Source organism: Myodes glareolus, chromosome 15, assembly GCF_982192425.1.
Source record: "Myodes glareolus chromosome 15, mMyoGla1.1, whole genome shotgun sequence".
Taxonomy (NCBI): domain Eukaryota; kingdom Metazoa; phylum Chordata; class Mammalia; order Rodentia; family Cricetidae; genus Myodes; species Myodes glareolus.
The window spans coordinates 72485964-72512988 of record NC_142040.1 but is presented as its reverse complement, the minus strand read 5'-3'; the positions used below and the strand labels follow the sequence as shown (position 1 = coordinate 72512988).

Below are 27025 nucleotides of genomic sequence, written 5' to 3'. Positions count from 1 at the left end.
GTTTTTTTTTATTAGTGCCATGTTTGGCACTAATGACATTTCTTTCCAGAATGAATTATCAGGTGTTTCAAAAGTTTTTAGTAAGTACAAAAGACCTTGGCATATTCTTCACAGCCTTTCTCTCACAAATAAACTCTTAGAAGTTGTTCAAGACCAGAAGTCAGGGGAAAAGCCTTGCCATTCTCCACAGTCATACTATTTCTCTCCAATATGAATAGACTGGTGTTGAGAATGTGCTATGTAATTTACAAAGTGTTTGCCACATTCTTTACACTTGTAGGGTTTCACTCCAGAATGAATTCTTTGATGTCCCTCAAGGTTTCTGGTACAACTGAGCAGTCTGCCACTCTTCACATTTGTAAGGTTTCCATCCAGTGTGAGTTAATTTGTGCTGAGTAAGGTATGACTTTTTATAGAAGGCTTTCCCACAATCCTTATCATTGCAGGGTTTCTTTCTATTATGGATTATCAAGTGAGAATAAATAATCCAGAAAGTTCTAAAGAACTCACCACATATTTTACATTGCATGGTTTCTCTCCTATATGAATGTACTTGCTTCTGAAAGTAGTAATGGAAAACAGAAAGCTTTTCCACATACTTCTCAGTTAGAGGGTTTCTCTTCTATAGGAAGTCTCTTGTATACTTTAAGTAATGATACAGCATGGATGACCTTGCCACATACGTCAAAACGCTAGGGTTTCTCTCCTGTATGAATTCTCTTGTGTTCAGAAAGTCCTGATAGATGGATGAAGGGTATCCGACACACTCTTCACTTGTAGGGTCTCTCCTGTATGAATATTCATGTGTTTAGATAGTACTGATGGACCAGTAAAGGCCTGGTCACATACTTTACACTTGTATTTTTTCTTTCCTGTATGGGTACTCTTGTGTTTAGAAAGTCCAGAAGGACGAGTAAAGGTCTTGCCACATACATCACATTTGTGGGGTTTCTCTCCTGTATGAATTCTCTTGTGGACAGAAAGTCCAGATGGACTATTGAAGTCTTTTCCACATACTTCACACTTGTAGGGTTTCTCTCCTATATGAATCCTTTTGTGTACAGAAAGTTGTGATGGAATATAGAAGGCCTTATCACATATGTCACACTTGTAGGGTGTCTCTCCTTTATGAATTTTCTTGTGTACACAAAGTCCTGATGGACCTCTGAAGGCTTTGCCACATACTTTACACTTGAAGGGCTTTTCTCCTGTATGAACCATCTTATGTATAGAAAGTCCTGATGAATTACTGAAGGCCTTGTCACATAATTCACACTTGTAGGGTTTCTCTCCTGTGTGAATTTTCCTGTGGACAGAAAGTCCTGTTGGACGTTTAAAGGCTTTGCCACATACGTCACACTCGTAGGGTTTCTCTTCTGTATGGATTTTCTTGTGGACAGAAAGTCCTGAGGAAGTATTGAAGGCCTTGCCACATACTTCACATTTATACGGTTTCTCTCCTGTATGAATCCTTTTGTGTACAAAAAGATGTGATGGAATATAGAAGGCCTTACCACATACATCACACTTATAAGGTTTCTCTCCTGTATGAATTCTCATGTGTTCAGAAACTCGTGATGGAAAACTGAAGGTCTTACCACAAACATCACACTTGTAGGGTTTCTCTCCTGTATGACTGCTCTTGTGTTCAGATAGTACTGATAAACATTTGAAGGACTTCCCACATACTTCACACCTGTAGGGTTTCTCTTCTGTATGAATTCTCTTGTGTACAGTAAGTTGTGATGGAAAACAGAAGGCCTTGCCACATGCTTCACACTTGTAGGGTTTAATTCCTGTATGAATTCTCTTATGATCAGAAAGTCGTGATGGAGTACAGAAGGCCTTGCCACATAATTCACACTTGTAGGTTTTCTCCCCTGTATGAATCATCTTGTGTACAACAAGTCTTGATGGTATGCAGAAGGCCTTTCCACACACTTCACACATGTAGGGCTTTTCTCCAGTATGAATGCTTTTGTGTACAGAAAGTTGTGATGGAACATGAAAGGCCTTGCCACATACTTCACACTTGTAGGGTTTCTCTCCTGTATGGATTTTCTTGTGTATACAAAGTATTGATGGATGTTTGAAGGCTTTGCCACATACTTCACACTTGTAGGGTTTTATTCCTCTATGAATTCTCTTGTGTTCAGTAAGTCGTGATGGAAAACAGAAGGCCTCAGCACATATATTACAACTGTAGGGTTTCTCTCCTGTATGAATTCTCTTGTGTACACAAAGTAACGATGGAAAACGGAAGGCTTTCCCACATTCTTCACACTTATATGGCTTCATTCTTAAGTTAGTTTTCTGGTGACTAATAGGTTGTGAGTTCCAAGGAAGGGTTTTGTCACATTCTTTGCCTGTATAGTATTTGTTTCCTGGTGAGTAAAAGTTAAGAAATGAATGAAAACTGTGCAAAATTCTCTATATTTATGCTTATTTTTAAAACCAGAAATATTGATTCATACCTGTAATTTCCAATATAAATAATGCTACATTCAAATTTCTAAAGCTGTGTTCAGTGTAGCCTAATTTAAAAAACCATAAATTGAAATTATGTAACTTATAGTGAAAGATGAAGACCATGACGACATAGAACATAGAAAAATGAATATTAATCAATGTCAAACATGTAAGGAAGGCATGACATCAACAAGAAAACAAGACTATTATGCTATTGTAAATGAGCCACTTATAGAAATATAGAAACTTTATAACTAGATAAGCACAAAGTATAATATTAGTCAAAGTTGGAAACACATGTTTTTATAGTACATATATATCCTAAATTCAGACTTTTAGTTTTGGAAGGTATGAAAGTTAGGCTGCATAACTAGAAGCCTGTTGTTAACAATATTCAATAATATTTTTCAAGAATTGAAGACAGGAGGATCTCTGCACAGTTTATGAATAAATATCCACTGACCAACTTAGGAAAAATAGATCATGTTCACCTACAAATGTGAGAACTTAGTCACTTACTGTAAACATGAGCCGAGCTGATGGGAGAAGGACTAAGCATAAGAAAATCAAAGTACCATAAACATACTCTTCTCACAGCAAAAGATACAAAAGGAGATCCTTAAAACATTATGTCCATGAAAACACTGTGAGTCAGTGTTCGTGATAAAACCTGGCTTTCTGTTGGATCTCTGACCTCCCCTCGTTTCCTTTGTCCCCTCATTCCTACACACCTGTTTCCATGGCAGCTGCTCCATGTCTCTTCATGTCTGAATGTTCTTGTCTTTGCTCCAGAAATGTGACCAGGGCAGGCTTAGAGGAAGCAAGTCCTGTTTATGGGAAAAGAGAACATTATTAGTTTTTTCTCCGGGGACAGCATGCCATCTCCAGGAGTGTACGTATAAGGAATGAGAAGATATCATCAGGCACTGTAGAGGATTAGATGTTCATGAGTTTCCTGATGGGCACATCAGAATGCTTAGGAAGAACTTAGGATTTGCAGGTCTTTAGCTTCAAGTCCCTCAGTTACAAGGAAAAATATTAAAACTGAAGAGTGTGATATTCTTTTTATCATGAAAGCTTTACACTCATGCCATTTGCTTCATAACATTACCACCAATATAAAGGATACCTCTGTAAAAAGGATGGGAAGGTGCTATGAACATGAGAATAAATAAAATTATTCTAAAATATAGGACTATTCTCTTCAATTTTCCTTAAAACTTGTCCCATAAATTTCATTGTTGCAAGTACAAGCTCCCTTAAGATACTGCAGAGAGCAATCAAGTTTATGCTGACAGTTAATTAAGAGTTCACCATGGAAATTTCCCTCACCCACGTTGTAGAATTTTACTTTAAGCTGTGTTTCTTTTCTTCATGCTCTGAAACATTTGTTTAATGATGCCAATATATGTTACATTTGTTTGAGTAAATAAATTTCACTTGTAGTCAGGATGCTGAGTCAGCAACTAGCTGACAGGAAGTGGGAGGGAGAAGCCAGGTGGAGAAGGGTTTTTAAACAGGGGTGAGGAGAAGAATGAGGGCTTTTTATTAGACATAAGCAAGGAGAGGAGTTAGCTGCTATTCAGCCTCTCTAAGGAGAAGAGTTCCACTTGAGCCTTTGAATCTTGAGTTCTTTAGAAGGCCAGGGATTTCAAGAAGTTCCCTAATAGCTTTGAAAGACTCTCCCTCAGGCTGCAGCTCTTGTGACTTAACCACTGTTGGTAGTGGCAGAATTGCACTTCCTGATCAGAACAGCCATTGGTTAGGCAGCATCAATTAAAAGAAGGACAACACACCCAGGAACACAAGGTTGCTGAAATTCTCCAGCATCACATCCCTGTACAAATTCCACTGATCAGAGTCCAGGTATTCACACTCCTCTGCAGAGAAAACAATGGCCACATCCTTGAATGACAGCATTTCCTGAAACAAATAAGAAAAATGAATGCTAATTAAAACTGCCAGGAAAAACACAAATAACAAGAGGCATATGTACTTCTAGATATTAATCTAAAGGTCACCCAGAGTGAGAAGAGAGCTAGAAGCCCTTCTGACATAGGTATGCAATGTCCTTAACATAAGTCTGATGCAGTGCTGTGATGATACACAGGACTCATCATTAAGGAAAGTGAATGACAGAAGATCCTAGAAACTCCCATGAATATCCTACTTTTAAGAACCATACAGTGGAGAGCGAGTATCCACAAAAGAGTATTGTTGAGGCTGGAGAGATGGTTCGGTAGTAAAAAGCACTGACTGCTCTTCCAAAGCACCTGGAATTGTTTCCCAGCAGCCACATGGCTACTCACAACTATATGTAACTCCAGTTCCAGAGGATCAATCTCTTACACAAGGACACTAGCATTATCACCATGCATACAACATAAATACATACATACTTACATACATAATAAAATTTTGAAATAAAATGTGCATGTTTGTCCCATTCTTATAATACTCCACACATAATGCATATTTCTCACAGTAGATAACCATGGTAATGGAAAGGGTACTGTTCAACCCCATATGAACAATCAAAAATGATAAATAAAATGAAGATGCAGATCTGATTAAGCAACCCTGGGCTGAGGTTTGGCTTCCTGAGAATATACAGAATGATGCAAATGACTGTGTATCAAGGGGCATGAGTTCCCATCAAGGGGAAGATCAATAAACGAACAATTTGTAGATAAAATGTAATCACAAATATTTTAACAAATCTCTGATGAGGCAATTTAGCAATAAGTTCAGTCACTGCGGGGACTTACACTGACTCAACTTTCTCAGATGCCCTGGCAAAAAGACCAAGGGAATGAAGTAGAAGGCACAGCTTACAGAAAGCATTAGAGGAACCAGAATTGTTAGACATGAAGGATATAGTTCTTCAGTCGAAGAAAATGAGTGATGTCTGTTCACTGGAATGGATGTTGTCTAACACCATGGTGATCTTCTGTTAGTCTATGGATCCAACGTCACCCGAATCTCACCTCCACCCCAAATCCTCAGCATTGTTCAGGCTTCCATTCTGAGCTTTGTCTCTCAGTGAGTAAAGCCCTCCTTATGAAAGTGATCCCATGGAATTTGCATTCTCAGTCAATAGAACCCAAGATTATGCTTCTTACAAATCTGTCCTCCTCATGCCCTTACTCTAAACTCTGTTCCTCTGTGAACAGAACCCATTTTAGGGTAAAGGTCACAGGTGCCTCACCAGAGAAATGTACATTTCAATGGAGTTTCAATGTAGCCATGCCCAAAGCTTTGTTGCCATAATTTTAAATAGAAACCTTTTCCTAAAGGTTTTCAGTTAAAAGTTTAACTGTGTTTAAAGGTATAAAAAAAAATAAACTGCTTGGTCAAACCCAAGAAATTTTTGACTCAGTGCTAGCTAATGTAGTGCTGACCCTAGTTTCATTCTTAACTCCATGTTGATATTTTCTGTGACAGCAGTAAAGCTTGGAGGAACAATGACAATGTGCGGCAGGGTCCACACAGAAGTTAAGGAAGTTTTTCTTTCAGTAGAATTCAGGGGCAAACTGACAAAGAACTCACTTAAAAAGAATTCATGATCTTAAATGAGAGAGTGGGATAAATACAGGTTGTTCTCAGGACACGGTGACAGCATTTTACACTTATTGAAATATTTGTTAAGACCCCAAGGAACGAAATACTCAGAGCAATACCTCTTCCCCTTTATACTCATAGGAACTAGGGTAACAAGAGGCCACAAAGGAGGAGAGAAGAATCCTTGTCAATTATTTTTGCAAACCACAAGAAATAGAAACAAACAAAACAATACACAAACACACACAAAACGAACTAACAAAAAACAAATAACATTTTCCCCTCGCTAGACACATCTTGGCACGTCACAGCAAGGCTCAATATACTAAGCAACTGCCTGGCTTCAACAGGTCAGCAATGTTTGTTTAGTCTTCCTGAACAATTTGATTGGAACTCAAAGCCTTCTGGTCATGTGGGCCTTTTCTCCCAATGGGATGCAGAGTGTGGCCTCTATAACACCAAGGTCTAAGAAATGGTGGGCAGGGATCTGCTGCTACAGCTTGAGTCTTCTTGGCTACTGCAGAGCTCAGATTTTGGTGCTGTTGCCATTTGCTCATTCTTGTTACTTCATTTTGTCTTTCCCACAGAGTGGTAATAACTCGGCATGAATTGCTGAATGGTCCCTTCACAGGGAAAAGTTAAAATGTGCACACTTTTTAGTACCAGAAGAATTACAATTAGGACATAAGACAATTAAATCAACACTGTATAAGTTCCTAGAGTTATTAGTCCTGCAATATATGGACAATATTTTCTTCTGCTCGTCTGTCAAATCTATACTTAAATGAGTGCTTAATTTTCATGGTAAATAGACTAAAATAACAAAATGTATAATTTTGTGCTATTTCAACTGGGTAAACACTAATCTATCAATCACTACTAATAATTTGGCTCTGTGCTTTAAGGTGCTTTGTAGTAGGAGGAGCAGCGGGCTGCATCCCGCCACCCGGCTAACTTAACCCCTGAAATAACCACACAGAAATTGTATTAATTGAATCACTGTCTGGCTTATTATCTCTAGCCTCTTATTGGCTAACTCTCACATATTAGTTTAACCCATCTCCATTAATGTGTATTGCCGCCACTTGACTGTGGCTTACCAGCATCCATCTCGGGCAGGAGAACCATGGTGTCTGCCACACTGCCTTCTTCCTCTCAGAATTCAGTTCTGTTTCCGCCTATCTAAGTTATGCCCTACCAAAAGGCCAAGGCAGTTTCTTTATTTAACCAATGAAAGCAACACAAATACAGAAGGACCTCTTACACCATTTCCCCTTTTCTTTTCTGTTTAAACAAAAAAGAAGGACGAAAGACTTTCACTTTAACAAGGTAAAGCTACATAAAACAAAACAGTTATCAAGCAAGAATTACAGTTACAATATTTATATCTATTTTATCCTTTATTATAACAATGGAAAACTATAACTATCTATCTATTCTTCAACTCCATCAAAGACTCCAGAAGGATATAATATTACCCAAGTAAACAAGAAGTAAGCAACTTCCAAAATTCTAGAAATGACAGAGACATCTTGCTGCCTGGACAGTCACCCAAAGTTTTTCTGTATCATTGGGGAAATCCATCTTTAGCCTACAGGCCCATAGTATCCAGCAGACATTTCCATGAAGCAGGAAATTTTAAAGACAGTTCAGTCACTTTCTTCTGTATCTTGCAGAATGTCTCACAGACTCTTTCATTAATCAGGAACCCCAAAGGATCATCTTACCTTTAGGCAAGTTCAGCAGTCCTCTCTCTGTGGGTTCTTTGTGTCCAGTTTATGCAACAGTCCAGGCAAGAGCAATTTCTTGCCCAATAGGCTAGCAAACTCCATAAGGAGCCTCTTCGATGCCCATCTTCCTCTTGAAGTAGATTGGTGCTACCAGGAGCAGATGTGTCTCATTGTCATGAAAAGTTCTAAGTTATTAAAACATTTTAAATGCCATATTCTGTAGTCTTTGAAAGATATGAAGAATGCCTATCTGAAATATATCTCTATATATCTAGAAAATCAAACTAATATGATTACAAGCTTGACTATTATCGATGATTATCCATTAACAACCTGTATTTCCTAATTATACATTACATTTTTAAATGGACTACACAATCACAATGCCTTAATTAAGATCAGAAATACATATACATATAACAAAATTGACCTTAAATTTCTATCAATAAACCAAGATCTATACCAAAGCAAATTATTCATATCTATATCAGTGCATTCTGAAAGCTTTCCTACTAAGAAATATAACACCAGAAATCAAGCAGGTTATTAGCTGGTTAAATAATGTTGTTGGCTAGCTCATAGATTTAATCCCTTACTGGTAAAGAACCTCAGTGATTATAACACCACTAAACAAAATGCAGGATGATTATTTGTTCTGTATTAATAATTGGCAGGTTGCAATATCATCTTACTCAGGATCTATAGATAATCATCACAGTGGTGGTTTGAATAGGTATGGCTCCCATGGATTCTTGTGTTTGAACACTTGGCCCATGGGAAGTGGCACTGTCAGTGTGTCACTGTGGAGTCAGGCTTTGATATATCATTTATGCTCAAGCCAAACCCAATTCTTTCTGCCTGAGGATCAAAATGTAGAACTCTGAGCTCCTTCTCCAGCACCATGCCTGCCTGCATGCCACCCGCAATAATAATAATGGGCTAAAACTCTGGAACCATAACCTCACCCCAAATATGTTTTCCTTTGTAAGAACTGCCATGATCATAGAATCTATTCACAGCACAGAAACCATAACTAAGACAATCATTCTCCAAAGGATACCATTTTAATTTTTTTCAATATCCCATGGGTATTGCCAGAAATTACATCTAAAAATCTTACTGAGATGATTTTCAATGTTTTTATAAATGGCTTTTCAAAAGGACAAGGAGACCACTCTTTATATACAAATTCTGCATACTCACAGAAAATATTTTACCCATTCCTGAGTTGTACAGCTCAGCAGTCTAAAGTTGTTATTAACAATCACCTTTATTAAGTATTTTTCAACCACTGAGTATTTTGACTAACCTCATGTATAAATTAGCACATGATGCCATACTACGCCCACATTCCCAACAAATGGACTGTGGGTATTTTCCTTTGTTTAAAAAAAAAGAAAAGAGGGAAATGATGCGGGAGAATTGTCTGTATTCTGTCAATCATATTTTAATAAAACGCTGATTGGCCGGGCAGGCAGTATAGGTGGGAAAACCAGACAGGAAGTAGAGGTGATGCAATGAGAACAGGAGAATTCTGGGAAGCAAGGCGGTTCCTCAGCCACTCCTGCACAGATCACTGAAGAAGCAACATGTAAGCTGCCCCCGCTGGAAAAGGTACTGAGCCATTATGGCTACCATAGATAATGATAATGGATTAATATAAGTTACAAGGACTAATAAGAAGCCTGACCCAATGGGCCAATCAGTTTATAACCTTATGGAGTCCTGTGTGTAATTTCTCTTTGGGATTTGCCGGCTGTTGGGGTACCGGGCGGGACAGAAGCCCCAACAAGCCGGCCCCCGTCATGTTACATGCATTGAAATATCTCTCTATTCTCTATAAATTCTTAAATTAGGATTAATAAATTCATTCGAAAAGGTAAAGAAAAATAAAAAATTCATTTTAAACTTATAACAATAGGCTGATGGTTAAATCTATAAATAGGTCATTTTAATTTACTGCACTATACTACACACGTGATTCAACTCTTGTTCAGGAAAATGGGTCTACTAGAGAACACTATAAAAACATAGATGTCTTTAGATAGTAGTCAAGTGACTTGCCTCCACTTCGCTGATGACCTCATCAGGATAAAAACAACCATGTGGCTAGCAAGCATCTTTAGAAAGATTAAAGAACACATTTCATGTAATTACACTGTGATTTGAATCAAAATGACCACAGGATATAACCATCTAAGGCAGTACCTATAAAACTTCTTAGTCCATCTGTGCCGTTTATGTATTATTGTATTTTGTTTGTAGACTGATCAGAGAACAGCATGTCTCCAAGGTATTTTACATTAGAATAGATTTTTATATAACATTAAATTCCTCAGGTTATAATGATATATTCAAGCTAACAAAAAAAAATGACTGATAGATGTATGTCCAACAATTTATGTCTTTGTTAACTGTATGTGTAGCCACTTATTTCGTTGTTAACACAAAGCCATGTAACGCACAAAACAATCCCACACCAGTTTGGATTCAAAGAGTTATTTATTTGAGGGGAAAAAACTTGCAGAACACTGTCCTACATGACAGCCAGGAAAGAAGTCTAGTTGCTGGAGCAAGAGAGTGAGTAGAGGGCTGCCGCTGCTTTTACAAAAGAGAGAGAGAGAGAGAGAGACCACGCCCCAGTGGGCTGGTATCTCAGCGGCTATTGCCTGAAGGAGCAGAAGGAGCTCCCACAGCACCTCTCCCTTTTGTTTAAGTAAGAGAGTTCTAAACCTACTACAAAATTATATACAATAAGAATAAATATCCAATTCTAACTAGCTTAAGTCTTGTATAATAAATAACTTGGCCAAGTCATAAGAAGAAAGTAACTACATTTATCTAGTCTTCAACCCCATCAAAGATCTGAGAAGGAAAAAAATGTTACCCGAGTAATTAGGAAGTGCAATCAAACAACTTCCAAAACATGCAACAAATCACAGAAACAATTGGTTACCTGGGCAATCACCCAAAGTCATGTTTGCAGCATTGAAGCAATCAACTTTGGCTAAGGCCTAGAATAACTGACAGATTATTTTTAACAGGCAAGAAATTTTTCAAAACTGTCTTACCCTGTCTTGGCAAGATTTGACAGTTCTGTTTATCCATTTCTGGATACCGTGTATTTGTCAGTAGTTGAGGTATGGGCAGTTCCTTGCCCAGAGGCTGGTTTTTCCAAGAAGACAAGCTCCAAGTGGAGTGTCTTTGGTGCTCAACAATCTCTTGGGAATAGATCGGTGTTGCCAGGAGCGATTGTGTCTCACACCACAGAACTCTAAGATTAAATTAAATGCCATTTTCTACAGCTCTTTGAAGAGTTTGAAGATTATTTATACAGAATATAATCTCTATGTATATAAAGAACCTGATTAACCTAAATAGAAATATGACAAACATATATGACTATTGATTTATAATTCTCAATACCTATCTAACTTGAAGACTAAGAGAATAAACAACTGTGCAATAAATGAGGACAATGACCCCCAAATGTAAACAATGTACAAGTATACATTGTAATATGGTAACTATATATCAATATATAAACAATATATAAGTATCTTAATCAGAAGTAGAAATGCACACTGCAATATGGTAAATATATACATCAACACAATATATATATCTATACATAAAAATGTTTCAAACAGAGGTAGAAGCATGCATGCATACAATATTCAATATAATTTAATTTTGTATCCATACAAAAATCTATGCCAATGTAATTATCTAAAAACAATAACTCACAAATACCAATCTATTATCCCATCATCCAATTTTCCTTTTTTTTTTAAAGAAAAAAGATTCCTGAGCTTATAAAATTCTTCCCCCAACCCTCAACCGTATACTAATTATAATCAACCCCTAAACCCAAGGACAAACTTTACTGGGAGAGGGGACGTCGTCCTCTAGAATAACTTCCAGCTGTCACAGGGGCAACATTCTTTCTAGAGGATCCTGTGAAAGTAAAATGATGGTTAAATTTTAAGATTAATGTCTAGTAAGATTGCAAATAGTCTCTGAGTATTTTGTGGAGGTCTGGCCAGAATGTTGTACAAGATGTGCACCATTTCAGCTAACCAAGTTGGAACTGTCTTGTGCAGCTGGTACCCAAAACAGGCCTTGTAGTAGTGCTATCAGTATCATGATGTCATATCAACCAGGTGGAGTTGTTGTTATGGGGCCCCATCTTCTTCCTGGAAACTTTAAAGATTACTGCAGGAAAATCCATTGTTCATTGTAGAAAACTTAAACATTAATTTTTAATTATATAAACATATACAGACATACATATATTCAATGAAAGGTATGATAGACATATTCAATGAAAAGTATGATAGATATAAAGAAAACAAAGATGTTTTCTAAATTCCTTTTTTCTTTCTGTCCCATATCTTGGCTCTTGACATGAGACAGAAACTCTGGGTTTTTCTCTTAACAGCAGGCTTGGAATTAGAGGGACTGAGCCAGAGTCCAACTCCAAAACCAGCTGTATATACTTATGAATATAAATAAACAAAAAATATTTGTAAACATTATTACTTATGGAACCTATTCAATTTTCTTGGTGATCCACATTGGGTAGTAATTTTTTCCATCGTTCAGTATTCCAGTATCCAGGCTCCCTTAAATCTTTTGAAGATGAGTGCTGTCCTGAAAAAGGTACTGAGCCATGTGGCTAACATAGACTAAAATAATGGGCTAACATAAGTTATAAGAGCTATTACAAAGCCTGAGCTAATGGGCCAATCAGTTTTATAACTTATGGAGATCTCTGTGTGATTTTCTTTGGGGCTTGCTGGTTGTGGGGTACCGGGCAGGACAGAAACCCCAACAAGCCGGCCCTCATGTTACAGCCATGCCCAACTATGATGGTTATGAATCACAGCAATGACCTTCACAGCAAGATAACCCTGTGGGTGCAGTAGTGGCACCCGTGCCACCAACATATTTTTTAACTGGATTAAGATCTGCTCAACAAGAGGAGGAGGATCATTCCTGGTTCAGGAAACCTCGCTGACAACCTAGAGCTAGTGAAGTCAAGGAACTTGGAGGAGAATTTGCAACTACTAGTTTACTAATTCAGCATAATCCCGAACTATATTCTAAAGATTTGTGATTTTACTCACAGGTAAATATAGTAGCCACCCCTTTTCTTTACAACAGGTAGCGACCCATATAGGAAACCACAACCAAACACAATGAAGAATTGTGGGATGTGGACCGCACAGCTCCTACACCTAAGGCATAGCTATCTCTTCAGAAGACGGGGTAGAGAGCTGCTGTGAGAGCCAGAGGAGTTGGGGTTTTTGTTGTGAGACTGTCTCCTCAGGATGAGAGAAGTTATACCCACAGTCTCACCAAATGACTTCAAAGAAGAGCTGAAAAAAGATGATACCAATAAACACAGCAATGCAGAATGGGAGGAATGCGAGAGGGGCCTCAACATTACACAAAGAACTAGAGCCAATGAAGCAATGCTAAGAGAACCAGAAATCGTCTTCCCAAGGTAAGAGCACACTAATTGGTGGTGTGGGAGAATTGTCTATATTCTGTCAATCATTTTTAATAAAACACTGATTGGCCAGGCAGGCAGTATAGGCGGGAAAGCCAGACAGGAAGTAGGGGTGGAGCAAAGAGACTGGGAGTATTCTGGGAAGCAGAAAGCTCCTCCGCAGTTCTGCCCAGACCACCGGAGAGGAAAGATGTAAGCTGCCCAACTGAGAAAGGTACTGAGCCGTGTGGCTAATGTAGATAAGGATAATGGGGTAAGGTAAGTTATAAGAGCTAATAAGTAGGCTGACCTAATGGACCAATCAGCTTTATAACTTATAGAGATCTCTGTGTGATTGATTTTCTCTGGGACTTGCTGGCTGTGGGGTACCAGGTGGAATAGAAACCCCAACAAGCCGGACCTCATGTTACAAATGGCACCCAGATGTGGATAACTGAATCCACAGAAAGCCTGAGAAAGTTTGGGAAAGAATAGAGTAAAGCATGTTTTCTTGGTAGCAGCAATTTCTCAGGTCTGCTCTGCTTGCTAGAGGCAAGCAAGCACTCTCATCTAAGAGAGGCTTCCCGACTCAGCTTTAGCTGCAAAACCCTCCAGCTCTTTTAAGAGGTCCTGCCACGAAACACTTAAATGGTGTTGACGAAAAGCTGAATGCATGCTTTTCGGTTTTCAGTCGTAGCAGGAAAAAGCTGCGCTGTTTTAAAATGCCAGTTTTCTGGGCTGTCCTGCCAGGGCAAACTCTGACTCTTTTAGGCAGGCAGTCTGACTGAGTGTGATCTGTGAGCAGAATACTACAGCTTGCTTGCTAGCAAGGACCTTGAAACGCCATAGAGTTGTGGCAGTGAACACAGCTCTGGCTGGTATCTCAGTCATGAGGCTGGAAAGCAAAGGAATGAGCTGGATCTAGCTGTCAAAGCCACGGCTCTCCATATTGCTTAGTAAATTAAACGCTTATGTAGTCAAAAAAAGAGAGATATACAGTAAAGAGAGATTCAAAGAGGAAGAAAACCTCTAGCTGGTTTACAGTATGTTAAAAATATATGCAGGCTAAAGGTTAAAGTCATTAAAAATAAAAAAGAAGAAAAGGGAGACATAGGGTGTGGTGGTACACACCTTTAATCCCAATGCCTGGGAGGCAAAGGTATATTGACCTTTGTGACTTCAAGGGGCAGAGGTGGATTGACCTCTGTGACTTCAAGGTGTGGTAGTGCACACCTTTAATCCCAATGCCTGGGAGGCAGGGACAGACAGATCTCTGTGAGTTCAAGGACAGCCTGGTCTACAGAGTTATTTCAGGACAAAGATATATACAGAGAACCTGTCTCAAAAAGCCAAAAGTTAAAAGTAAAATAAAAGAAATAGAGGTTGAAATAAAGCTGCATAAAGATGGAAAATAAACAGAGAATCTTGATACTGTGTGTTACTATTCTCTCTTTGAATTGTTTGAATGCTGAGGAAGGAGCAACAGCTGCTAAAAGACTTCTGTTTATAAATGCTGCTGAACTAACCCAAGATAGGTATTTTGGCTTCAAAACTGAAGTCAAAAGGTATGTTACTTTGGAAAAGAGATTTTGCTTTTGTTTCCACAGAAAATGAGAGGCTGTGGATTCATTCTGATTTAAGAAAAATCAGCTTTGATCAAGGGAGGCCACCTGAGAAATCTCCAATAGGAACAGATGGCCTAGATGTCTGAGTTCTACATCCAGAACAGATTCAAGACTGCTGCCTGAGATGATCAAGACTCACAGGATACTCCAGTCAGGACTTGATTATAACTTTAAATTTTCTTTAGGTCCCCATAATATCATCAGCGCCCCCAACCAGCAGGAAGTAGCCTGAAATACTATGCCCACAAACTATGGGTATTTTCCTTTGTCAAAAAAAAAAGAGGGAAATGGTGTGGGAGAATTGTCTATATTCTGTCAATCATATTTTAATAAAACGCTGATTGGCCAGGCAGGCAGTATAGGCGGGAAAGCCAGACAGGAAGTAGGGGTGGAGCAAAGAGACTGGGAGTATTCTGGGAAGCAGGAAGCTCCCTCAGCAGTTCTGCCCAGACCACCGGAGAGGAAAGATGTAAGCTGCCCAGCTGAGAAAGGTACTGAGCCGTGTGGCTAATGTAGATAAGGATAATGGGGTAAGGTAAGTTATAAGAGCTAAGAAGTAGGCTGACCTAATGGGCCAATCAGCTTTATAACTTATAGAGATCTCTGTGTGATTGATTTTTCTTTGGGACTTGCCGGCTGTGGGGTACTGGGCGGGACAGAAACCCCAACAAGCTGGCCCTCATGTTACAAATTGGTTATTTCAATGCTGAACAGTTACATACATGAGTAAGACTGTACACTCCACGCAAATACATACATATGTGTAGGGCTGGGGTCTGCCCCTACTCCTGGGGTTCATCTTGAGGACAGTTTCTGGTCAGCAGGCTAAAACATTCTGTTTGTTCCTGTGCTCCCTCTGCACCACCTGGTGATTAGCTGTAGGGCATTGTTTACTCCATGTTTGGTGTGGTAATTTCCCACCTGCCTGGGGGGAAATCCTTGTGCAGAGGCAAGGTCTATAAGGCTTTCCTTGAGGTTAAATAAACAGCCTTTGGCTGATCTCCTTTTGAATGACCCGGGTCTCTTGTGTGTTCTTTCAATCTCCAGGCCCTTGCCCTTGCCCTGAGGTACAGTGGCTCCCGAATTGTATGGAGAGGGTAACACAGGATCGTGTGTTATGCATATGTGTGTATTCATATATGCATATGTAGTGTATATATATATATATATATGTGCATATGTAGCAACACATATGCATATGTAACAACAGTTAATGAAAGAGACTATGAATGTAAAGTTTAAACACTCAGTATACAGTTACTGATTGTACTTAGCGAATAGAACATGGACTTGAACCTGGAAACAGAAGAACTGACTTCTCTTCCATCTGGCATGTATTTAAATAGTTAGCACAAGAAAGAGAACAATTGAATACGGTTGTTGATAGTCAGTCAGACAAACTGACACACACTCTTACACTCAAAACACGTCATTTCAGTTGGACACTGTCCTTGGAGAAAACTGACCAAAATGTTTTACCGCGAAAGCAGAAAATGACGACAAACTGCTTTTCAGGTGTATTCCTTTGTTTCTGACTCTCAGCTAAACCGGTCCAAAAGACTCTTGTATCTTCTCTACACGGTCTCTGACAGATACACAGCCATCACCAGGAAACAGATCTCAGTACCCAAACACAAGGTCCCTTTAGAGTTCTCCCAGACATGTTGAACATGACAGGTTACTACCCGAGTTTGTAAAGACCAGTAACTCCATCCACATCATTCCTCACACTGACAGTAATCAGGTTAAAAGCCTGGGAGGAAAGGGCAGGACTGCACACCAAGGGAGACTGGACGCCTTCCCAGGGAAGAGGGAGGAATCCCATGTTCACAGTTTACAGCCTGGATGGTGGCAATACCACAGGTGACGGACATGTGGTAAACATGGTTGTCATTACCATTTGCTGAACCAGATTTCTTGTCTGGAAAAATTCAGGTAAAATTAGAAGAAAGAACCATGAGGTTATGATAGAAAATAATGATGAATATGCAAAGACAACAAACATTCCCTGCAAATCCAGAGAAATAGTCAAACAGGTAAAGGGGATATTCCTTCCCAGCACAGTAAATAGAAGCATCTAGTCATTCACACATGATGAACTAACAAAAGGATGTTAGTGAAAAAATGGGCCATTTCTCCCATCTGCTGTGGAATAATCCTCTTGTACACTGTAAAGATTTGTCACTAGAACTGGAATAAAATGCTGATTGGGCAGTAGCCAGGCAGGAGGTATGAAACAGGCAACCAACTGAAGATGAAGGGCGGAGTCTGTGGAGTCTGCCAGCAGACTCAGAAGGAGCAGAAGATTAATGTTCCACATTAACAAAGGTACTGCCATGTGGCAGAGGGCAAATAAGGAATATGGGCTAATTTAAAATGTAAGAGTTAATAAATAAGCCTGAGCTATGGGCAGAGAATATAAATCATATTCACACTGATTTGTTATTTGGGAACTGCCTGGGGGAGAGACACATCCGCCCACACCCCTCCTTTCAGAGATATTCAAGCCCCCTCCTGTCAATCATGAAGTCCACTTATCTCATCACACCAAGTCCTCTCTCACATCTTAAAAGGAGTCGAAATTTCTGACATCACAATCTCAAAAGGAATTGGATACAGTATTACTCAGTAAGTTCCACTCTGCAATGTGAAGTTCGTAATTATCTGGATTCAGCAAAGATACGTTCATACTAACTACAAGATATTTCTGTGGGTATATGGAGTGTACAGTGACGATTCTGATCACAAGAGCGTATATAACTTGTTTCTATTCCACCAGAGGCTTCCATAAATATTAAAATTCATTCCAAGGGAAAAGGAATTAACATCCCATACAGCAATTGCCCTCACAGTACTCTGTCCCTGGAAACTAGGAACTTTAGGAACAGAGAGGTGAATTTCCTAAATATGGAAGGGCATAGGTGTTCTATAAAGCATGGGTAGAGTCAGGCGGTGGTGGAACACGCCTTTAATCCCAGCACTATGGGAGGCAGAGGCAAGGGGATCTTTGTGAGTTCAAAGCCGACCTGATCTACAGAGTGAGTTCCAGAATAGCCAGAAAAAGCCTATCTCGAAAAAAAGGACAAAAACCAAAAAGACAAAAACAAAACAAAACAAACAAACAAACAACAACAAAACAAAAACAAGAGGGAGAAAGAGAAAAAGAAGAAAAAAATATTATAGGTGGGACTAGGTGTCCGCCATTTCTGGAAGTCCTGAGAAATCTGCCTTGTGACGGAGAGTCAGCTAAGGGGGAGCATGCTTCTCCAGCCAAGCAGGAAAGCGAGCTTCCTTCATCTCCTCAAGCACCAGAAGCACAGGTGGGCTCGGGCAGCAGGGGCGTCCTAGGAGACTGGGCACTCACAGCTCGTGGCTTTGGCGTGGCGTCCTCTCCCCTGTCAAACCCGCACCCAGGTGCAGCGGCCTAGATCAGCACAGCATCTCCAAGTCAGCTTCTCCCACCTCCCTGCTAAGCAGCCTCAATCAGCTCCCTCCATGCAGGACCCGCCACCTTGCACAGTCCCTCAGATCTGCAGGACGGCGCTGCACCCTGCACCAACCTCTATGTCAGAGATCCAAGCCCAGCGCTGAGAAGAACACCCGTGTAAGTTAGGGGAGAAGGTTAAGTTTGAAGATCGAAAGCGGAAGTTCGTTATCCACAGCTCCTTCTTGTGATGTCATGGTGGTCGGGACTACATTTCCCATAATTCAGCGCGAAGGACTTCCGGGAACCCACAGAAGCTGATTCACTGCACGTGGGCGAAGTTGGAAGGAAAACAGGCTTGAGCACAGGGACCCCCACAGGGGATCGGGCTGTTGCAGTCCTGCGATCTCAGTACCCGCTGTTAGCCTGTGAGCCCAGCCTTTCACAGTGATGTTTACCACTAGTTTTCCTACTTATTTCTGCTAATACCTGTCAGTTTAAAGCTCAGGTCTACGTAGTGTGGGATCTTAATTACAGCATGAAAACTCACATTGGTCTGTTTTACTTAAAAATAAGGAAGCAGGAAGCTAATGTAGGACCGAACATCATCTCTTCAAGATGCCTTTTGAAATCATCCTTGGTAATCCTGTCGCTCATGCAGCGACTCAGGTGCTTAAGACAGAAGAATCCCAAAACAAAGCCAACAAGGACAATGTATAGATGCGTTTTATCTAAACACAAGGTAAAGAATGAACAGAGTGGGCTAGCTTAGGGTAAGGGCTATGACACTTGACTATAATGAAGGTGGCTTTGGTTTAATACCCAGTAACAAAAGTAAATAGTCCTTGTCCTCCGGTGCTTACACACAGTGTGAGGCAGACGTGGATCAGACTCCACAGCTGGCATAGGGTTCATATGAACGCCGGAATCCACACAGTGAAGGGCATCGGTCAGGGCCACAGAGATGGTTAAAATCATTGAACAAAATGAAACCTACAGAACTCTGACGTTTACTAGCAGTGAAATTCCAGAATCCATCCAAAGAACTTTCTGTAAACCCCTTATCCGCGCTTTCACCCAGTGATTTGCGTGAGAAATATAAATTTTGTGTCACATCTACCACCACAACCTCACCTACTTCTCCCCGTCTTTTCACAAACTCGGGCACTTAGTCAGCACCTGGTGTTCCTGCAGTTCCTGCTGAGACAAAGATACAAGCACCATCCCAAGACGCTCCCACGATGGACTCTGACTCAGAGGGAAGCTCTTTCAGCGTGGAGAAACTGCTCAGCAAGCAGTGCCTCCCCTTGGACATTGGCTTGAGGAGTCTCTGTAGAATGGGGTCGTGACTGCTCTGTCCTGCCCCCTAGTGCTGCAGTGAAGGGCATGCAGCAACCTTAAAACAGCATTTCTGAGTATGGCTAGGTCTTCCAATGTGTGTATGTGTGTGTGTGTGTGTGTGTGTGTGTGTGTGTAAATGTGTGTTTGTGTATGTGTGTGTGCACATGTGTTTGTGTCTGTTACATGGAAACACAACTGGGAAGCTGTGGATTCATATGAGAATTGCTGATCCTTGAGGATTCAGCATTCATTCATACCTCTTCTGCTGTCTCCAATTCTTCCTAGTGGGATTGTCTGTTTAAGGGGAGGAGGAGAAGCTACCATGGTCCAGGTATGCAGAAGCTGAGTATGCAGGATCTAAAGGAGAGAGGATATTAGTGACTCATGTATACTTATGGAAAATACTAACAGGAGTTGAGTTCTTAGATGTAATGTTTGCTTAGACCCTGTTGACAATTTTATCTATCACCTCTAATAAAGTTTTTTTGTACAATATTCTGATTATTTAATTTCATCCCAACGAAGCATTCTACATTAGGTTTGATGTTTAGCAGAATCACTTCAAACTCTACACTTACAGGCTAAGAGATAGTTCAGTAGTTCAGAGTGTTGAATGGTTTCGCAGAGGATATGACTTTGTTTTCCAACACGCACATGGTGGTTCACAAGCACAAATAGCAGCGGTCTTGGATGATCAGAATCCTTCTTCTGGCATCTTTAGGCTTAGGCACAAAAGATGTGCACATGTGCAGGCACACACACATGCACACACACCAGCACGCGCGCGCGCGCGCGCGCGCACACACACACATACACACACACACCAGAACATAACAAACTAAGAAAAAAGTTTTTAAATCACTTTAAAAAAAGAAATTGATCTTTGAAAGTAGTATTTTCTCACTAATTGAGTATACACACAAAAACAAACCATTAATCACCTGCCAGAATCCATTTAAAAAGAGATATCCCTTCATAAGTGATAAGCAAAATCCCAGTGAAATAGACTCCTTGCTAGTGCAGTGCTCAAGGCCCTGTGTCCACCATACCCTGGGCGAGTACCACTTCCCCAGGTACATTCCAGGCCCCGTCATCACTGCATCCCTCTCAGGGAGGCATGTGAGCTGTGCAGACACATCCATACCTTCCTTGAAGACACACTGAGCTGGGTCAGGTGGCCATACATCAAATGGTGGCCCCGTAGAAGGTTGATCTCTGAACTTCGTTATATTCCTTTATACACACCCAAATATTTCCCTTTTCTTTTCCAGAAAAAAAAATATTTTGTGCTCCATTTTTGCACATAGGAGACTTTTTCTCTTTACCTTAATGATCATGTGTCTTCAGCTCTCCTCATACCTCTGTGATTATCCTTAGCTTGGATTGAACTGATTTACCTATGCATCTCCTACACACAGAATTAATACATGTTCATGAGCATGGGATCCTGGGAGCACTGTAGTTTACAGAAACAGGTTAAGGGTTGACATTACAACACCCATCTCAGCTATGAACATAGACAACTGCAAGTAATAGACATATTTTAAATTAGGCTTAAATTTCTTTTAGAATTTAAGTACCTTGGAACTTAAGTATTGGTGGAAATAAACACATGTTCCATTTTACTTCGTGACTCTCTATTAGTTGGCTTCTCACTTGTTCTAACAGAGCAATTTGGAGAGAAAGAAAGGGTTTACATAGCTAATAGATCACAGACCATCATTAAAATATGCCAGGGCAGGACTTAAACATACACTTGTAGACTAGAGCAAAAGAAGAAATGATAGAGGAATGTGCTTTTAGGTTCTATGCCTGACCCCTCACTGCTGTCATACAATCCTTTTGTACACTTTGAATAGGTATTACTCTCATTGGCTAATGAAAGTTGATTGGCCAGTAGCCAGGCAAAAAACTATAGGCAGATGATCATACTGAGGACACAGAGAGAAAGGCAGAGTCAGAGAGTCACAAGGAGATGCAGGAAAGCAAGATGAATGTGTCATGCTAATAAAGTTACCACCACGTGACAGAGCACAAATAAAGAATATGGGTTAATTTAAAATGTAGGAGCTAATTAATAACAAGCCTGAGCTATTGACCAAACATTTACAAATAATATAAGCCCCGATGTGGCAATTTGGAAGCAGCTTCCAGGATGGGAACACTGCATCTACACCCCAGCATTCTACCTCGGGTTCCTTGTTATACAGTCAAGTATCACTTTACCAGGGATGGAAACGCAAACAGGGGTCTAAGGCCTTACAAAGCAATCATTAACTGGTTCTCAGACTCATCTACAGGCTCCCTCAGCATCTCAGGTGCTGAGGGTTAGAATTTCTGCCTCAGTGTCAACTGAGAAAAAAGAGAAGAGGTGGCTTCCTGGAGATGAGACCATACTCACTTGGCATCTTCTACTTAGCTCTACCGAGAGTACAACAGAGGAATTATGACCAGTGGCTTTCTCCAACACCCACGTCTAGCCTTCTGAATAAATCTTAAATACAGCTACATTGGCTGCTTGCTAGTAATCAAAGCTATATTATTCAGATGAAGAAGAGGTCTACATGTTGAGAAACAGGACATACTAACTATTGTAAATATTCATACACCAAATCATGAGGTCTCCACTTTTATCAAGATAACATTGTAAGGCGTGGAAACCTCACATTGTCCAGGGATGGTGTTACTGGAACACGTCAATACTGTATTGTCAGTTCTATGCAGGTTCTCTTAATTAAAAAAATACATGTGCAAGGAATTCACAAGATAAATATCCCAAATAGTAACTGCACTTTATATCCAAGGAATAAAACACCTGAAAAGTCAATACTACACATTCTTCTCAGAGAAACAGTGTACTTTCCATTAAATGGACCACATTACATATTATAAGCCAAGAATTTATAAATAGAAAAAAAACCAGAAATATACTGGTAGTTTTCAATTAGTGAATCCTAGGTTAAACAGAAATGAAGAGGAACTAAGCTTAGAAAATTCAGAAATAATTCATCATTAATTAATATGCTTTTGAATGAACAGTGGTTCATTGAATATCTCAGAGAAAGCAGGTCTAAGTAGAATTTTTATACATCAAAACCATATTCTGAATTAGACAGCCTTTTCAACAAATAGTGTTGGTAAAAGTAGATAGCCAGTTGTGTAAAAATGAAATAATCACCCTGCAGGAAAATAAATTTGGAATGGAAAGACAGTTGTTTAACTTTGAAAACGCAAAATGAAGTGATATATTAATGAATGCCATACACACATACAGATACACATCCCCACACACCCACACGAACACACAAATAAGGAAACCACATATGTAGTTTGTACCTATTACAAAAGATAAACATCATTCACAATACAAAAGCTTACCCTGATACTGTGTCTGTGTTTGTTCATGTAGATGTGTGTAGGTACAGGGTGTTAAAGTAGATGTGTGTAGGTACAGGGTGTTAATGTAGATGTGTGTAGGCACAGGGTGTGAATGTAGATGTGTGTAGGTACAGGGTGTGAATGTAGATGTGTGTAGGTACAGGGTGTGAATGTAGATGTGTGTAGGTACAGGGTGTTAATGTAGATGTGTGTAGGCACAGGGTGTGAATGTAGATGTGTGTAGGTACAGGGTGTGAATGTAGATGTGTGTAGGTACAGGGTGTGAATGTAGATGTGTGTAGGTACAGGGTGTGAATGTAGATGTGTGTAGGTACAGGGTGTGAATGTAGATGTGTGTAGGTACAGGGTGCTCTCAGGATGTTCTCTCATTCCTATACCGTTCAGGATCCCAGGCAAACAGACACTTCTACCCATAGTCAACAGGTCTCCTGACCTCAACCAATGAAGATAACCCCAGCAAAGGAATGACCAGAGGCTTGCCTATCACGTGATTCTACATCTCATTGTGTTAACAATTGAGACTTAAGCTTTATGTCTCCGCTCCTTTTCTACGGGAAACACAAACGCAATTTTAAAAATATATTTTAAGTTTATTTTGTATTGTGTGTGCGTCTGCACACACATGCGTGCAGGAATGTGTGTGTGTGTACCCATGAATAGAGGTAGAGGACAACCTTGAGACATAATCCTTCTTTCTATTATGTGGGCACTGTGAATACAAATACAGATATAAAAATACAAAAGACCCAATTTGGGTCTTGTTGGCAATCTAATTCCCCCCAAGGCTGCCATGTTAGCTCCAGCTACAAAGCTTTAAATCATAGCATTCCTTCCCTTCCCCCCAACCTGACGTTCATTTCATGAGTATAACAGGATCCAGCTGAACAGGTCCACAGATTTTACAATTTCAGGAGTTTAAATAAACTCAGTCCACATCCTGAGACTCAAGGCAATTTCTTAAGTGAGATTCTACAACATAAAGACAAATGACACACTTCCACCACCGGGTAACACAGAACAAATATTTCCAGTCTAAAACAGAATAATCAGAGCATAGCAAGAAAGGAACAGACCAAAATCCAGGAGGCAAGCACCCAGTCTGAAAACTCCAGTTCTGACATCTGTGACTTCGGCTGCACAAGGGTTGACTTAGGTCAATCCCACCTTTCCAGCTTCACCTGAAACACACATGGCTTCTCTCCTAGTCATGCTCCGATCACTGCTTGCAGCTTTCCTTAGCAGGTCCTGGACTTACTGCCTTCCAACTCCTGGCATCTCCAGTATCTTGGGCCATGAAATAATTTGGTTTTGTAACAAGTTGATATCGTCAGACTTGTGTGTTCTGAACAATCGTGATATCTAAGACTGGATTCTTTCCAACACATTAAACAATGTCACACTAATTTCAATACCTCATGTTTTTCAACATTCCACTTTAACAGTATTGATTTCTTACATTAATTCCCTTTGCTATACAATTTGACTTTACGTGATGCATTCTACCATAATTTGCACTATGAGTTACACATGTTGGACAAAGTTTGTCGGGATCATACGTAGAAGGTCTCTACTTCATATGAATTCACGCGTCATTTACTAGAATGTTGTTTTCCAGTACAGAGGCTCTGAGGATGGCTAGGATCTAAAGAGGGGTGGAACTCTGTCCCTCCTTCTTTACTGCCTTAGTTTGATTTCAGCTCATGTGATGAACCACACACCAAACTACTGAGGGGAGAAGAGGGCTGATTTCAGTTCACTGGTTGCACTCCGACATCCACGGAAGCCAGAGCAGGGGAACACAGCAGAAATCCAAGGCAGTGAGTGGCGTAGGAGGAAGAGAGGTACACTACTTTTGGCTTGTGCCCTTTGGCTTCAGCTCAACCAGCTTTCTTCTACAACCAGGCCTTCCTGCTCAGGTGTGGCACAGCCAAGGTGCACCGGCGTCACCCCAGTTGGTCTAGATTCTCCAATATCAGTGACGATTCATGAAAGTACCCCCATAGACAGGGTCACAGCCAATCACAGCCAGATCGAGAGTCCTTCACATAGCGCTTGCAGGTGTGCAGTGAGAGCAGAAACCATTAGGCAGCTGCACTGCAGAGCTTCGCATTAACGCAAATACTTTGCTGCTGATGGTGATTAAATTTTTTTAAAGTTTTTCCACATCATTTGGGTGGGCAGAAAGATGCGAGGAAGATCGAAAGGCCTTGCCACACACTTCACACTAGTATAAAGTCTCTGGGGACACTTCGGGTGTGAAAGTCAGGTAAAGGGGTTTGCCACAATCTTAGCACTTGGAGTGCCCCTTACCAACATGAACCCTGTGATTCTTATAGACGAATACAAGCAAGCTAAACACATGGCTTTTACATTTACAGAGACTCTATCATGTGGGACTTACTTGATGTTCATCGAGGGCTGAATGAGCTTTCCAATGTCCTCCAGAGGTGTAAGGTGGCTGCTCAGCATGAGGGCTTTCCTCTTAAGGCATGAGCATCCTCTAAAGCACTGCCACGCACTCCACGGTTCTGCTGCTTCTCTCCAGGTAAACTCGGGTGGGAGAGCGTTGGCTGGCGGTAAAGCTCTTCGCGACGTTCTTCCCGCGTGCAAAGCTTGTCCTCCAGTATCTGCTTGTTTGCACTAGATACGGTCGGAAGGGTTCCAAAACATTACATCCCCCACACTAGTAGGGCTTCTGGTCGAAATGAACTTTTTCCTCTCTTAGGATCTGAGGAAGTAGAAAACATTTGATGAACATTTTATCAACATTTGTATCATTTCACTGAAGTTTGAATTACCTGGTGTTGAGAAATAGTATGAAGCTTATTAAATGGTTGGCAACATTTTTCACACCTGTGGCATTTCTCTCCAGTATGAATTATCAGGTGTTCCAAAAGTTCTTAGTGCAAAAGACTGTGTGCTTTCTCTCACAGATGAATCCTTTGATGTTGTTTAAGACTGGAAGACTGGTAGAAGGTTTTGCCACACTCTCCACACTTGTAACATTTCTCTCCAGTATGAATTCTCTGGTGTTTGGAACGTGCTGTGTATGTTCTGAAGTCTTTGCCACATTGTTTACACTTGTAGGGTTTCTCTCCAGAATGGATTCTTTTATGTTCCTTAAGGTTTTTAGTACAGTAAAATAGGTTTCCACATTCTTCACACTTGTAAGGTTTCTCCCCAGTGTGAGCTAATTTGTGTTGAGAAAGGTATGACTGAGTCGAGAATCCTTTGCCACATTCTTCACACTTGTACGGTTTCTCTCCAGAATGGACTCTCACGTGACTTGAAAGCTGTCAGGAAGTTCTAAAGACCTTGCTACACACTTCACACGTGTAGGGTTTTTCTCCAGAATGGATTCCCAAGTGAGTAGAAAGATGCGAGGAAGATTGGAAGGCCTTGCCACACACTTCACACTTGAAGGGTTTCTCCTGAGAGTGACTTTTTTGATGTTCCTTAAGCTTTGAGGAATAATAACACGTTTTGCCACATTCTTCGCATCTGTAGGATTTCTCTTCCGTGTGAAGTCGCCAGTGCACAGACAGTAATGACGGAGACTGAAGGTCTTACCACACTCCTCACACTTGTAGGGCTTCATTCCTGAATGAATTCTCTGGTGTTTAATAAGGTGTGAGTTCCAGTCAAAGGCTTTGCCACATTCTTTACACAGATAGCATTTTGTTCCTGGCGAGTAAAAATTGAAATACGAATCAAAGCAGAGCAACATTCCTTGTGTTTCTAACACTTATTTTCAAAATGGAGACATCTGCTCATAGCTACATTTTCTATATAAATCAGCTATATTCAAATGTCTGCACCTGTATTCAACAGAACCTGATTAAAGAACACGCTAGGTGTAAATCATGTAGCCTTGGACTGAAATAAGGTCCTGACAACACAGAACATAGAAACAAAGCAATATTAATCAAAGTCAAACATGAAAGGAAGGCATAACATCAACAATCAGGAAAACCCTTAGGAA

The 27025-nt window shown here is 40.3% G+C and overlaps 1 protein-coding gene across 1 annotated transcript in view; it reads right to left on the bottom strand.

Annotated features, from left to right (window-relative positions):
• Positions 1–530: 530 nt before the first annotated feature.
• Positions 531–27025, bottom strand: part of LOC125414928 (uncharacterized) — a 33994-nt gene continuing 7499 nt past the window's right edge. Inside the window, 8 exon segments of the mRNA XM_087897037.1 lie at positions 531–792; positions 794–2384; positions 3201–3296; positions 4266–4392; positions 18440–18557; positions 25445–25683; positions 25974–26599; positions 26602–26727. Of these exon segments, the coding sequence (XP_087753163.1) occupies positions 603–792; positions 794–2384; positions 3201–3296; positions 4266–4392; positions 18440–18557; positions 25445–25683; positions 25974–26599; positions 26602–26727 (3113 nt within the window). The 3' untranslated portion in view covers positions 531–602.